The sequence below is a fragment of the Danio rerio genome, chromosome 9, assembly GCF_052040795.2.
Source record: "Danio rerio strain M-AB ecotype USA chromosome 9, GRCz13ab, whole genome shotgun sequence".
NCBI classification, from domain to species: domain Eukaryota; kingdom Metazoa; phylum Chordata; class Actinopteri; order Cypriniformes; family Danionidae; genus Danio; species Danio rerio.
Window position 1 is genome coordinate 31,309,267 of NC_141029.1, and position 15,791 is coordinate 31,325,057.

A 15,791-nucleotide genomic window follows, 5' to 3' on the forward strand; every position below is an offset into this window, starting at 1 on the left:
TTACAGTCCACTACAGTCTATGGTAATGTGCTTTTTTATTAATTCATTTATTTTTATGATGGGCAAGGTCACCTTCATCATGCAGTAAGAAAGCAAAATAAAGATGGCAGCATCGCAGAAAGGTCCATACAACATTTATGACAGGCTTTCATTAAAGTGTTGTTCCGATTGTCTGACAGTGCCATTTATTTGCACTGCCACAATTATATTTATATGTTTAGTTAAAATAGATGTTGCCAAAGTTCTTCTTTGGGGACATAATTTAAAGTTCGAGAGCATTCCACAGATATATCACAATATATTTAAAATTACAATAATATTGTATTGTGAAACATTTATTGTGATAACATTACACTGCTGGAATTCTAATACTTATTAGTAGCATTTGACAGTGCACTGCGAGTCGTTCTATATATTTAGCAAATAACTACTAACTGCATATTGATTCAATAATGTTAGTTTCAGTAATTAAACATATATAAAACATAGACTAACTCAAATGCTGTTTTGATCTTCTCCTGTAGAGGCGGAGGTGTTGTATGGAGTGACCATGTGGATTGTAGCAGATATTGAACAACCCTCTGGGAGGCAGTTGCTCCGGAATGCCTTGAAACATATGGTGAGCTACTGCAGTTTTTATTTCCAATTAGTTGAATCCACAGGAATCACGTCTTCAGAGAGCAGAGGCCCTCGTGCAACTTAGTAATTAATCCGAGAGCAATTAATCTTTGAAAATCTTGTGGTGTTGCTTAATGAACAAAAACTGGAGGTAATGATCCTATTGTTTATATATTTCCCTATGTATATTTTACAGATTACATTCCAAAGTGTTGTGGCGTTGTTTTTCAGTCATTATGTTTGGAAGGAAGAGGAAACCACTATTCTGAGAAAGTCAAAAGCAGAACGTAATTAACACGTTATGTTTAGTCAACCAAAATCTAATCTCAGAAAGAGCTTAAGTTGCGAAGTGCAATGCAGATTTAATGTGTAATCACAGTTTTTTACATTTTAATTATCACAGATACTGATCCTATATGATTCAGTGATTTCTTCAATGTGCTCTATGTATAACAGTAGAGCTGTTAACACACAAGCGCTCTTAAAGAGATAATTCACCCAAAAATTACATCATTTCATTTCATAAGAGGTCAATGTGTCATCAGCAGCTATGAATATTACTTTTATTTTGATCACCAATGACCATCGCTTCTTCAATCTCCTAATACAGAAAAAGATGCCTACATCTTGGCCTTAGGATGAATAAATAAACAGCAAATTAAAATTTTGCAGTGAACTATATAAAAAAGTTATATTTGCTATGATCTGCTTTTTGTTTCGTTTGGTATTCTATCCCAAATAATTTACAACATAAAAAATGGCATGGTTAATGAAACTGTTTCATTATGATATCCTTTTTTGGCAAAGTCTCTGATCCGTTTTATTTGTTTGCAGAAATCCAGCAGTTCCAGCTGTCGTGTCGGGGTGATCAATAACCCCAATAGAAAGCCCACTGAGGAGAACAGCGCTCTGTACAGAGCCGTCTGGGCTTCTCTCCTCACTCAAAGCAGCAAGAACACGCTCGACTTCACCCTAAAACTCCTCAAAGAAGAAAATGTTGAACTCCTCAAACAAGGCACCAAGATTAAGCACTTACTTAAACAGGTCAGTGGACTGTGAAATACTGTGTCTGGATAATGTGGAATTATGTATGGAGCATTTGGACTTGGATTTATCTCAACACACCTGCTCTTTTGCGCTCTTGTCTGTCATTTTTTCCATTTTAATTTGTCACTTGTTCAGTTGGCAGACAACATGTCTTCTTTTTCTCCTTTCAGTTTACATTTTGTGTTGACTGGAGACTATATTTCAGTTTTATTGGGTGTCCGCTGGGTCTTAAAAAGTCTTAAATTCACTAAAATATTGAGTTTTAGGTCTTAAATAATTTTAAACCGGTCTTAATTTTGCTTAGTCCAAGTAAAGCTATACTCAATTCGGCCGCCAACCATCCGATCACCAGTAAAACCTTATTTTTTATATTTAAGTTTTTTTTAATTGCAAAGAGATACAGTTTACAGCAGCTATTAGACATTTTTACCACAAAGTCCATTAAATTCCATGATCAGGAAAAAACTTAAAGACAATTATAATTTTTTTTATAATAATTCGAAAAATATTAACCCTGCTTAAATCTAAAATTTGATTCTTAATGGTTTTAAAACGGTCTTAAAAATTCTTACATTTGACTTGATGAAACCTGCAGAAGCCTTATATTAAAAGTGTTAATTCATCTGTCTTTAAAGAGATTGTTTAACCAAAATTGAAAATTCTGTCATCATTTACTCATACCTGTACTTGTTCCAAAGCTGTTTGAGTTTCTTTTGGTAAACACAAATGAAGATGTACTGAAGAATGTTGGGTAAACAAAACAGCCATTGACTTCCATATCAATATGTTATTTGCTGTTAATGGAAATAAATTGATGAGGATTAATTTATTAGACTACAGAAAAATACACCAGTAAATATGGCTTATACATATTTTATCAATTTCTTTTTTAGAGCCATTTTTTTTCATCTACAATAAGTGGTTACTTTAAATTAGGCAAAAATTGTTAATATACTCAACCAATTTTAATGTATTTTATCCTGGTAAGATACTTATTAATTACAAAAAATAATTGATGAATTGAGGAAGCCTTTATCATGATATAGGTTGAATTTGGTATTTTTTTGTTGTTTTTAGTGTAGTGGGGATAGGGTAATATGTGTTTTATATATATATCTTAGAGGCATGTATAGTGTATGTATGTTGTAATTGTATGTTGTATGCCAGCGTCAAATATTAATATTTTCCCAGAACCTCTGTACAGACAATAAACTAAAGTGAAACTTCAGGGAAAAAATGCTATATAGTACGCTATTAGCATACTGTAGTATTCTGTTCAAATACTATACATTTATACAGCGCAGGCTTATAATGAACAATATAAAAAATAGATATTTATTTAAAAAATTATACTTCAATGAAATTAGTAGTGTTTTTTTATTAATTACAGATAAGCTTTTGATGACAGTACAATCTAATTGAGGGAATATAAATATGGCAATAGAGCATAAACAAATAACCAGTATCAACAGATGTATGTATTATATCTGTCTGTTATGAATAATTAGAATAATCAATGTGACACATTGTGCATCATTAGCTTTACTATTAATTATTAAAGGTGTAATAGAAAATATTACCTTTATATAAAGCTTCTACATCACTTTATTGCAAAACTATTATATTCCGCTACTTCTTCAAGCTTTTTGCTTTTATATAAAGTGTTTTCTTGGCATATAATAGCTTGTGTGCTGTGCAGTCTACCTGTTACCGTCTGGAAGGCTTGTGTCTTCCCAAGAAATCAAATACAACTTTTATAAATTCCTCCTGTCATCGCCTTGATAAAATGACACAAGCAGGGTCTCTCCTTTTCTGTGTTGTTCCTATACCCCATCACAACATCCAGTGGAAACCACTCAGGCACATGCAATTTTCTCTGACTTATAGACAACTGCATTTGTGGGAATGGTTGCTCTGCACCTTGTATAGCCACAGTCCTAATCTACGGTCTTATTGACAGGGTATTGCTACCCTCAGAAAGATAGATTGGTCTGTCAGGCACATGTAGAGCTTTCTTTTGGTTCTTTCTGTCTTCTTTTTATTTTATTGTCTCTCTCTTTCTTTCTCCATCCTGCTCTCTCTATTTATTTCCATCGTAACATATAAGATAAAAGAAAGTGTTCCGTCCAGCCCAGCATTCCTAGTTTTATTAGATGAAAATGTGTGGGGAAAGAGATTTCTGGTTTCCTGAGAGTTTGTGCTCGAGACCTTTAATGGCTCTATTATTGGATGGCAGGGAGAGGTGTTGTGCTGATATTAGCATTTCTTTTCATGTGGGCCAAATGTTGGAAGCACTAATAATCTGATTCTGCGCTGCTCATACACACGAGATTTGGTATCGACACTGAAGCCATTTTTAATTACAAGTCTGATAAATGAAAATGTTTAATGATTGATTAGTGCTACACGGTCTCTGGTGGCGACACATTTTTCATAGGTCTGGCCAATTTAATGTTCCTCTCAGAAAGCTCTAATGAGTGCACTTGCAGAAATGTGCCCCCTTTTGTTGTCAATAGCTTATTGATTGACTATTTTCTGGTTGCAGTGTAATCAGAAAACTAACTAATGAGCCAATCGATTTCTTCTATTCACATTTTTACTATGCTTGTCTTACTTTTACTTTTACTTGGCTTACTAGCTCGTTAGCTTATTCTGTCTCTTCAGTCATTGTTTTTATTCTGTTTGTTCAGTCTATCATTGTTTTTGTTCTGTCTGTCATCTGTTTGTTCAGTCTATCATTGTTCTGTCCGTCATCTGTTTTTTCGTCTATATATATTTTTTTTGTTCTGTCTGTCGTCTGTTTGTTCAGTCTATCATTGTTTTTGTTCTGTCTGTCATCTGTTTGTTCAGTCTATAATTATTTTTGTTCTGTTCGTCGTCTTTTTGTTCAGTCTATCATTGTTTTAGTTGTGTCTGTCATCTGTTTGTTCAGTCTATCATTATTTTTGTTCTGTCTGTCGTCCGTTTGTTCAGTCTATCATTGTTTTTGTTCTGTCTGTCGTCCGTTTGTTCAGTCTATCATTATTTTTGTTCTGTCTGTTGTCCGTTTGTTTAGTCTATCATTGTTTTTGTTCTGTCTGTCATCTGTTTGTTCAGTCTATCATTATTTTTGTTCTGTCTGTTGTCCGTTTGTTTAGTCTATCATTGTTTTTGTTCTGTCTGTCGTTTGTTTGTTCTGTCGATCCATTGTTTTGTTTCTGTCTGCCATCTATATCAGTTTCGTCATTTGATCATTAATTGTTTTTGTTTGGTCATTCTGTTTGTTGTTCATTCATTCAATTTGTTGTTTGTTTGTCTTGACTGTTTGTTTTTACTGTCTGTTAAATTTTCTGTTTGTCATTTATTTGTTCTTATCTGTTATTCATTTGTTTTCTTGGGGGTATTTTTTATTTGTTTTCTTTTCTGCCATTAGTTCTTTTCATTGTCATTATGTTGTGTGTTCTTCCATTCTCATTTGGTCTATCTGACTTTATTTTTGTAGTTTTTGTAAGTTATTTTATATAGTATAATTCGTTCACTTGTTTATTTTATTTTTTATATTTGTCATTCAGTGTATGTTGTTCATTAGTTTTGTTGGTCGTCCATTAGTTTGTTTTTCTGTCTGTTGTTTGTTTGTTTTTCTGCCACTCCATTGTCAACCCATAAGGCATCATATACAATGTTTAATGTAAAACATTGCAATGAATGATGATATCTTGGTTTTGGGGCAATTTGTAATACATGTGTATACATATTTTAACATCTTTAACAAATTCATTAAGCATATATTTTAGAACATCAAAATAATTGTATTAATAATAATGGGAAAAAACAGCAACACATGCAAAATCATCCAAGTTTTGGAGGCTAAAATCACATTGTTGTTGCTTTGAACATAATACAATTATTATCAGCATTTTAATGACTACCCATTAAATAAAACATTTATAAAACTTTATCTCATCAAGAAGATTTGATCTTCACATGCACAGCGTTACATTTGCGGTTTGAAGAGAATGATGCTGCTGTAGCCTCTTTTAAAAATCTTATTCGTAGGCAAATATTTGGCAAATAAATATCAGGACTGGTAAGAGAACGTTCTGTTTAATACATTTTTGGCCTTCAACACACAACTTAATCATAAAAGGCAAAGTTTAAATCCATCTGGGCAGCATGCTTCAAAAACGCATTCCGCTTTGTTTTAGATTTAGTTTGAGCAGGTGGAGAGAAGGTGGTGTTTAACAGCTGTTTGAATTCATTCAACCATGTGCACATCTACATTGTAATACAGGGGTGTAAACTGCAGCCCTGCAGAGTTTAGTTCCGACCCTGCTTCAACCCATTTACACAAGGACTCGATTAGCTTGGTCAAGTGTGTTTAATAAGGGTTTATGCTAAACTGTGCAGAGCTGCAGAGTTTGACACCTGTGCTATAAGAATAATCCTATTAAATGCATTTTCTACCACCTCTTGATGTGGTGTAAAGTGGACAAGGACACTTGACATTCTGTTTACTTCTTGAGATAGGATAGAACACTAAAAATCTGGTGTAAACAGTGCAGTTTTTTTTGGATGTGGTTTGTTGCTGTTGGAATCCCAATGTTGGCTGCAAGATTTATGTCTGTCAGCCATCGATGATTGACAATGTCATTGTATATTGATTCAACAGTCACTAATCTGTTGTCTGTCTGTTCTGTCAGTTCTCTGTTAGTTCATATTCTCTCTGTCTGTCACTCATACTGTTGTTTGTTTCTTCTTTCATTGTATAAACCACCTGTTTGTTTGTATTAAGTGTGTCTTTTGTCTTATAGGGTATGGACCATGATGCCTTTGAGAAGAAGTTCAACACGATGGAGGTGGATTTCCTGCACAGCCAGCAGAAGTACTGTAGGGAAGTGTTAAAGCTCCAAGCAGGACAAAGAGCTGTGGTCAGCAACGGCAGGGTGAGATTCCTTTAGACACCTAAAAAGATAATTTCCATAGAAGTTATGAAATCATTTATAACCTAATGGCCTACAGTACGGGCTGCTGATCTGAATGATGAATAGTCTGAACTGTAAGGTCTGACCAGTTGGTTCCTCAGATGGGGCTGCTCATTTTGTTGAGTCAGTATTAAGCGGTTTGCATAGCCTGTCCTGACCTGTGAGGTGGGAGATGAAGCCTAGCATTAATTCACCAGAATCCTTTGCTGCAGGGGTTATGGGTCACATAGAGCCACAGGACTGTCATATTGCTCTGCTTTCTCAGCACAGTCTTTGTTGACAGACAAGCACAAAATGGCCACAGCCTGAAGCTGCAGTGACACGCCCCATCATTCTCCAAAACATCAGCGTGATCCCCAGAATTTAATATTTTTTTGAAAGAGCTGTGGTTGCCTCATTTCTGCTTTTCTTAGCTAAAATGTTGCATATATAGTTAATATTTTAAAAAGTGTTATTTAATATTAGGTGTTATGTTTATAAATATTTAACAGTTTTTACATATTTGTTTATATAACAATAATTTTAAGATTTTAAGATATTTTTAATATGCATTATTCCATATTTTAAATTAAATAAAATTACAATAATATTCTATTTTTGATGCAAGGTTACATGCAATGTTAGATATAGAGACATATGCTGGGGCATTGCTAGACCACATTTACTGGGCCACATCTCTCTGTCAAAATCACCAGTGCCCCACTAAATGCTTTGAGGTATGTTTTACTTTATATGCAAGTGTATTTATTAAGAGTGATATTCCCAGAGTAAAGAAATTATTCCCTATGTGCAACTCAATCAACACTAATGAAAGCAATGTGCTTTAATCTAAAAGCAAACTGAGCATGTGCACAAAAAACCCATACCTGCGCGCCTCATGCTCCCGGTGAAAGTCCCAGTTGTGAACATGCAGGCTGAAAAAAAAAAACTGTGATACTGTCTTTTTTGCGAAGGTGTCGGCACGCAGTGACTGCTGCAAGTCGACAAATTGTATTATATGATGGTGATCTTATTTATAATAAGCATGGCTCCTGATAGATTTTTTGTATTAAGCAAAAAGGAGGGATGATGAGTCAGGGAGGTAAGACTTAATAAACCTAATTCTCGGCCATAAGTCGGGTAAGACGGCACACAACAGATAATTCTATAAAACATCTTTTTTATTCTATAGAATTGTTTATAGAATTTCATTCTAATGAAATTAAAATTCATGCAAAACATTTCTTAAATTATCTTAACATCACTCCATATGTGTCTTTAGATTGTTTTCCAGTTAAGTTAATTTCTTTTATTTATTTAGAATAATAATTGTATAATAACAATAATACTGCTTTTTATTTATAAGTATACTTTTTTATTTTATTAAAAAACACACACATATGTATTGAATTAAGCATCTCAATCAGCTTATAAAAGTGATAATTTTTAATATAAGTGATAATCATTTTTCTGTATATTGTATTATATTAGTGCAACACGGTGGCTCAGTGGTTTGCACTGTCGCCTCGCAACAAGGTCGCTGGTTTGAACCTCAACTGAGTCAGCTGGCATTTTTGTATAGAGTTTGCATGTTTTCATCGTGTTCACGTGGATTTCCTCCGGGTACTCCGGAGAGCCGGTGTCCTGCATATTTTAGTTCAAACCCCAATTAGACACATCTGAACTAGCTAATCAAGCTCTTTCTAGGTATACTTGAAACCTCCAGGCAGGTGTTGAAGAAAGTTTGAGCTAAACTATGCAGGACAGCGGCCCTCCAGGACCGAGTTTGGTCACCTCTGGAATAAGCTAAATTGACTGTAGTATATGAATGTGTGTGTGAATGTGAGTGTATGGGTGTTTCCCTGTACTGGGTTGCGGCTGGAAGGGCATCCGCTGCTTAAAACATATGTTGGATAAGTAGGTGGTTCATTCCACTGTGGCGACCCCTGATAAATGTATTATTATATTATATTATATTATATTATAGTATATTGTATTGTATTGTATTGTATTGTATTGTATTGTATTATATTATAAGAGCTTTCTCTGTGGCGGATCTTCAGTTATGGAACATTTTATCCCTTAAGATTAGAATGGTTCCATTACCATCTATTTTTAAACCACTCATAAAACGTACCTATTTAGCTTGGCTTTTTAATATTATTTTAATAATCCTTTCTACCTCTTCATTTTTAAATGTATTCAATTGTTTCCTTTTAACCTATATTTTTTTTTATATTCTTTTATAGTCTTTATATTTTACTTTGATTTATATACAGCACTTTGGTCAGTCTTGTGACTGTTTTTAAATGTGCTTTATAAATAAATTAACTCAAAGTATAATTATAAAATGTAATGTTTTTTATGAAAAATTGAAAGTTTAACTGGCTCTAAACAGTAACAGAGTAAATGTAGCATGTTTGCTTGCTAAATCTATGCAAATGACAAGCCAAATAAAAAATGTACAGATAAAAAAATAAAGTTGGCAAGAAACTGAGAACTGGTTAACCTGAATACAGTATATTGTGTTAAAAAATAAGAGCGTATTCAGGGTGAAAAACATGTATTTTAAAAGCCAGAACGACAGTCTGGCAGTAAGCCTTGCTTTGATTTGCATTAAAAATGGTCTGCCATGCATATAAATGACTTCCTCTTGGGGATATGTTTGGTTTATAAAGATTCTCAGTGTAGAAGTTTGTCATTGTACAAAAGGGCATAGTAACTGACTACTTAAAGCCAAGGCCTGTGTGATGTGCCCTGAACTTAACATTTTTAGCTCATATGTCTAATTTCTTCACTAGATCCTAGGCCTGCTGGACGACAAAGACGACAACGAAGAAGTGTTCAGTGTGGAAGATTTCCATCTGCTTGAAATGATCACACTTCGCACCTCAGCAGAAAAGATTAAATCCAAGATCAAGCAAATGAACTTCAGTGCCCAAAAGTAGGCTATTGTTTTTGTTTGCCACCCCAAGCCAACATATCTGTAGATGTCAGCTTATTTGTTTGTGAGATGAAAACCAAAAACCAGTTATTGCTCTTTACAGGGCCAGTGATCTAATAATGAAAGTGGATGCTCTCCTCTCTTCATCGCCTAAAGGAGAAGCCAGAAAAGATGTCAAATTTCTGAAGGACAAACACAGGTGCAGTGCTAAGATTTCCCCTGCAAATTGAGCTTTCCAATTTTGAGAAGCAAATTAATACCTTCGCCCTGATATATTTCACCAGACTCCAATACTGCAGACCATAGAAAATAACATGGTTGCATACATAAGCTACAGTGATGGAGAAGTCTGCTTTGTGAACGCATCATTTCTTTCAGTCCGTTCTTTCTCTTCAATGAAAGGCTCTGAAAGAAAATCACAAGCTGTCCATCCAAAATGGTCAGCTAACTCGCTCTGTGAATATGTGAGTCAGCTACATATGTAGAAACCCAGCCGAGTTGCTGTGGCTGTAAACATCTCCTGCTATTATTTATGCCATTCATCACCAACCATGAAAGGTTTTTGTCAATTCTCTGTTTGCTGGAAGCTAAATGTGTAATTGCATGTTCTTGGAAAAAACAAGAAAGTACTGGTGTGTCCATAGGGATGACCTCATATCTTGCCTTAGAAAAGATTACTGCTGCATCTCAATGTGCTCATACACTCAAAAAAACGACGTTTGCTGTTTGTACAAACTACTTATTTGAAATTAGCTGAAACAACACAAATCTTGAGGTTTTTAGCAGGGTTATCTTATTTGTTTTATGTTCGATCCACTTAAAATTGTAAAAACTAATAATCCCTTTAAGTTTTGTCAAGACAAATCAATTTTATGGGCACAAACAATTTTTTTGACAATGTATTCTGTCCCACCTGTATAATATGTACCTTTTGGTGGAGTAAATGTACAAACTTGAGTGTAAAACAAGAGAGAATGAAAGGTTTGGAATGCACTACTTTCTCGTTGTCATCTTGTCACATAATTTAATTCATATTTAATTTCTTTGCATATTGGAGATGCAGCAGCATGTTAATCTACTATTCTCGGGATTGCAGGATGCAAATAAATCTCCTTTCTTTTTTAGAACAGAATTAATGTTTGCATAATTCTGCATTCAGGATTTAATGACTAAACACTTTTTAATAGCATTTACATTTATTTGTTTACCAGACACATTTATCCAAAGCAACACTTAAAAGTGAGGATATAAGAAGCACTTCAAATCACCCGAGAGCAGCAACATATAAATGCTATGACAAGTCTATGTTTTTGTTGTTGTTATTGTTTTTGTCTTCTCCGGGCATATGGAAAGTAGAGAGTGTGTCTTCACAGTTCACATTGTTGTTCCAGATGAAATATAGCACGGAAAGATTAGATATTAATTAACTATCATTTGAACATCTTTACCCAAGTCTCCCCATCTGCCGTGTTTGTGGTTTGTTAACACTCTTTACCGGCGGTTGTCATTTTAATCCAACACAAAATGTATTGTGGGCAATATTAGTAAACACTAATTTGCACTTCAAATTTCTTCTGGAAATAGTAGACCATCTGGGTAAACTTTAGAATACTTCTTTCAACATGCTATGATCTGAGAAACACTGAATCTAATTTTGAATACTATTCAAAATGGATAGTATGCAAATTGGGAGCAAAAAAAAGTTTTTGAAAAACTAAATTCATGTGTTTTGGTACATCTGGAAAGAGTTTTATGACATTATTGGGCAGTATAGATGGCATCACTCTTGTGGAATCGACTGATCTTGACAGTATGACAACTATTATTTGTGTCTTTTTTTTCATCACTTTAAGGGATAGTTCACTCTAAAGTTGTGCTTACTCAGTTTGCAGTTTATGGGTTTGTTTCTTCTGTTGAGAAACCAAACAAGAAAGCTGAAATCCTATAATCATTGACTTCCATACTAGGAAAACCCAACATTAAAGTCAATGGATTCAGGTTTCCAACAAAAATAGCCTTGCTTGGAGACATGGCATTAAATAAAAAAATACAGTACTTTACATTACAGGTTTCCAACAATTTCATAGCTTTTTTGTGTGTTTAAAGGTTCCATGAAATTAAAATAAAGTGGTTTAGATGTTAGTAACAGTATTGTTTGTTTTTAGGATATCTATAAGCTAGTGTGCTCCAAAAAATTTGCATTTATAAGAAATAAAACTGATATAACCATGTAAAGCTTGTAGTTTGTCACGTCCGCCTAAATGGGTGAAGTTTTATTCAATTCATCTCATGCCTTTCTCATCAAATTATGCCCAATCAAAAGCTCTCTAGTATTTGACGTGCCCCGCCCCCTCTAAGAGACTCTTCATTTGATGCACTTGAGCTCAACCACTATCACTGATAAAGTAAAACTCTATTGGCTGTTTTTTTAAAAGGGGAGGGGGTACAGTATGTCCCACCCTCTTATCATATTTCATTATTATTTAAGATTACCTTTTACAAATATGACAGTTTTCATTTTGGGGTGAACTATCCCTTTAAGAGTTTTTTTTTTATATTTTAGATTTCATTTGTGTATTATTGTTATTACTATTATTATTACTATTATTATTACTATTATTGATAGTGGAAGTAGTATTTTTAATAATGATTCATAATGATAATAAAAAAAAACTTTTGTCTTCAACTTGACAATGTTTTTTAAAAAAATGCTAAAAAAAAGTTATGCCATTAAAATCTACTTATGCCACTGAAGTAGTACGTTGTAATCATCAGTTCCTTAAAAACCTCTACTCCAGTTCATCTAATAAATTCAATATATACTTTCTCTTCAACTGTATCGATCTGACCAGATGTTTGTTTTAACAGTGTTCTTCATCTGGCACAAAGAGAGGATGAGGTCTTCTATGACGTTGTTGCTATTGTGGATCCTCTCACCAGAGAAGCACAGAAGTTGGCTCCTTTATTGGTTGTATGTACAACTTTAGTGATATTAAAGAATGCATTGTACCTCAGGCATCTGTTTGCTGTGATTCAGCTAGTTCCTCAAAGCATGTGGACTTGAAAGATTAACTCTGGTCAGGTGCCCAGTGCTTTTTTTCTTCAAAAACTCAGTGGAAAAAAACATTGTTGTATTTAGGTTGTGGGTATGTTTTTAGTTCCCTTACTTGCACAATAGCTTGCCGAACGCTTTCACATTGTGTGCAGTTGAAAGAATTAGGTTGAACATAAGTAATGTTAAAAAGTTCCAAATAATGCATGAACTGGTAACATGTATTCTGAATGCAAAAAAAAAGGGCCGTAACAATGAATTTTGTAATACGCAAGTAAATAACTGGACACAAAATATTAATTTGAAAGGAAGAAAAAAGTTGCTATCTGCCAGGTTCAATCTAGACAACCTTTTATCATATTTGTTGTATCAGTTTTTTCTGTTTGTTATCAGTCTAATTGAAAAATCCGAATGTAGACTTTTAGAGAGTCATGTTAGTTTGTTACTGTTAATAACTTGGAACATAATATGAAATATTACTAGCTAAAATCTGTGTCCTGTGAGTTAAAAGTAAAATAAAGTAATGTGATGGCTAATAAAGCTGTAATGAGACTCTTTTAAATCAAAATATGTTTTTGTATAGTTGAAATATGTAATTATAATGATCAGTGCATATGAATGCTATTAGATAATATAAACGCACAAACATACATACCCAAAGTATTCAAGATATGCATATTATCAGTTCATGCATTCAGGAAGCAAGCTCTTCATTTTCAACTTGCTTAATGTTTACAGTTTGTGGATGCTTAAAGATCTGTTATACATACATATATATATATATATATATATATATATATATATATATATATATATATATATATATATATATAATTGCATTTTTAAATCAAAAAGAGTTATAAATGTGCAACTGACTTACCTGTGTGTTTGTGTTCCTGTGAAGCGTGACCTGTAGTCTTCCCTCCTGAATGCTGTTTTTTGTGAGAATATGTGTGTGTGAGTAATAACCTTCTCCTCTGTGTGTGTGTTGCAGGTGCTTGGTCAAGTGGTCAATATGAAAGTGCAGGTGTTCATGAACTGTCGAGCCAAGCTGTCTGAGATGCCCCTGAAGAGGTGAGAGCGAAAGCTTAATTAAACTTTAGCTCTGAGAGCGTCAGGAGGACACACACACACACACACACACACATATGCTCATACAGGATAGCAGTCAGTGCTGTTCTACAGATACCACATATTTCTCCTAAAGTAGCTATGTGCATATACATTTTAAAAAACTGAATTTGACAGATTTTAGTCAGAATTCAGAAGGTTTTCATACAAGATACACTTTACTGAAAAACTATCTGGGCTGATGCACCATCTTAGAAATGTGTTACATTGTGAAAAGTCCTAGTAAGAGCTTAGGTATATTAAAAAAAGGATGTGATGAATGATATTTTGGCACCGCTGCTTTAAATGCACCTGCTTTTCATAGACAATAATGGTAAGTTGGATACATTTTTGTGACTTCATTCTGTAAGACACAGTTCTACTTTATTAAAAATAATGAAAAAATAGGAAAAAGTGTAACTGAAAGCAATAATCAGCAACTATAAATGTTTTATTTTATAAGCTGATTGATTTGAAATTGTATAAAGTTGTATTAAAGGCTTACCTACCAACATTTGTCTGTGAATTTCTGGGAGACCGGGTGTTTGACTGAATAACAAGGGTTAGTAATTGTACTGTGGTGTTAGTAACTGTACTGTGGATCAGGTTTCGGGGGACCACTGCGATCGTATACTATACCAAAGTTGGCGACCCAGGGGTGGGGTTAAATTACAGGGAGAAATAACAATATGGGTGGGTGGCGAGTGATTGCTCTGAAATACAAGAGACTCCCAGGAAAAACAGGTGTGTTGGCAGGTATGATTAAAGGAATAGGTCATCCAAAACTTAACATTCTGTCATCATTTGTTCACCCTTCACTTGTGACAAACGTGTTTGAGTTTGTTTTCTGTTAAACACAAAATAAGCTATTTTGATACACAAGTAACTGTTGACTTCCATAGAATCTGTTTGTTTTTTTACTATGGTAGTAAAAGGCTAGAGGTTTCTAACATTTTATCAGAATATATTATTTTGTGTTTAACTGAAAAAATGGTTTGAAAAATGGAAAAAAGGGTTTGGAACATTTTGAGGAAAACTGAGTAAATTTTGGTGAATTATCGCTTTTAAATTTGTATAGTTGTATAGTCTCCTCTTTCTTTTTAATTCTATGTAAAACATTTAGTTTAAGATAAATTTCAGGGGGGAAAAAATGAAATGGGGGAAAAAGCACTACATATTGTTTTTGTGAAGAATAAACTATCTTGATCATTTTCTTAGTGGTTCACACCTCTAGTAGGTTCGTTTTGTTAACAGTTTGTGTCTTTTTCTTTTGCTTTCTGTCAGCTTTTATCAGTATGTTTTGGAGCCGGATGTTTCCTTCTTTGGCAACAACTCCCTTTCCCCCGGCCCTATGGCTCGCTTTACTGAAATCCCAGAATCCCCTCTGCTCACTCTTAATATGATCACCCCAGAGAGCTGGATGGTGGAGGCCGTCAGAAGCCCATATGATCTAGATAACATCCACCTACAAGAGGTATGAACTCTTAATGCAGCATTTATATACAATGGTAGGTTAGCCCCTTACTGATTTCTTCTTTTTTGCATGTTTGTCACACTTTAATATTTCAGATCATAAAATAATTTAAATAAGTAAAAGATAACACAAATAAACACATCATGCAGTTTTAAAATGAAGGTTTTATTATTAATGGAAAGCAAAATGTTAAACTTCATAGCCATGTGTAAAAAAGTCTTTGCCCCTAAAACTAAAACCTGGTTGGGCCACCCTCAGCAGCAACAAGTTTTGTCCAGCAATGTGAATGAATTTTGGCTCACTCATCTCAGATTTGTTTGATGAACTGAAACATTAAAGTTTGTGCTGGGCAAATATTTAACATGTTAATAAAGATTTGATTTGATATAAAAATGTGTGTGTATTATATATAGTCATTGTGTATATGTAATGCACGCACATACATAGAAACAAAACTAGATATTTATTTTGTTAGATAAATATTTATTTAAAGATAGATAGATAGATAGATATTTAAATGTGTATATAATTTGTATCATATACATGTATTTTCTCTCTAAATATAAATAAACATTTTCTCAAATACATGGATGCAGGTGTGCATTT

General features: G+C 33.8%; 1 protein-coding gene across 3 annotated transcripts in view; it reads left to right on the forward strand.

The window, feature by feature from the left end:
- The window catches only part of uggt2 (UDP-glucose glycoprotein glucosyltransferase 2), a 52,029-nt gene that overhangs the window by 18,492 nt on the left and 17,746 nt on the right, over window positions 1-15,791 (forward strand). For all 3 annotated transcript variants that reach the window (XM_087267900.1, XM_087267901.1, XM_087267902.1), the window contains exons 21-28: window positions 525-619; window positions 1,453-1,662; window positions 6,456-6,587; window positions 9,407-9,549; window positions 9,653-9,748; window positions 12,418-12,520; window positions 13,596-13,675; window positions 14,996-15,185. In XM_087267900.1, coding sequence (XP_087124026.1) covers window positions 525-619; window positions 1,453-1,662; window positions 6,456-6,587; window positions 9,407-9,549; window positions 9,653-9,748; window positions 12,418-12,520; window positions 13,596-13,675; window positions 14,996-15,185 — 1,049 coding nt within the window. The remainder of the gene's footprint in view (window positions 1-524; window positions 620-1,452; window positions 1,663-6,455; window positions 6,588-9,406; window positions 9,550-9,652; window positions 9,749-12,417; window positions 12,521-13,595; window positions 13,676-14,995; window positions 15,186-15,791) is intronic.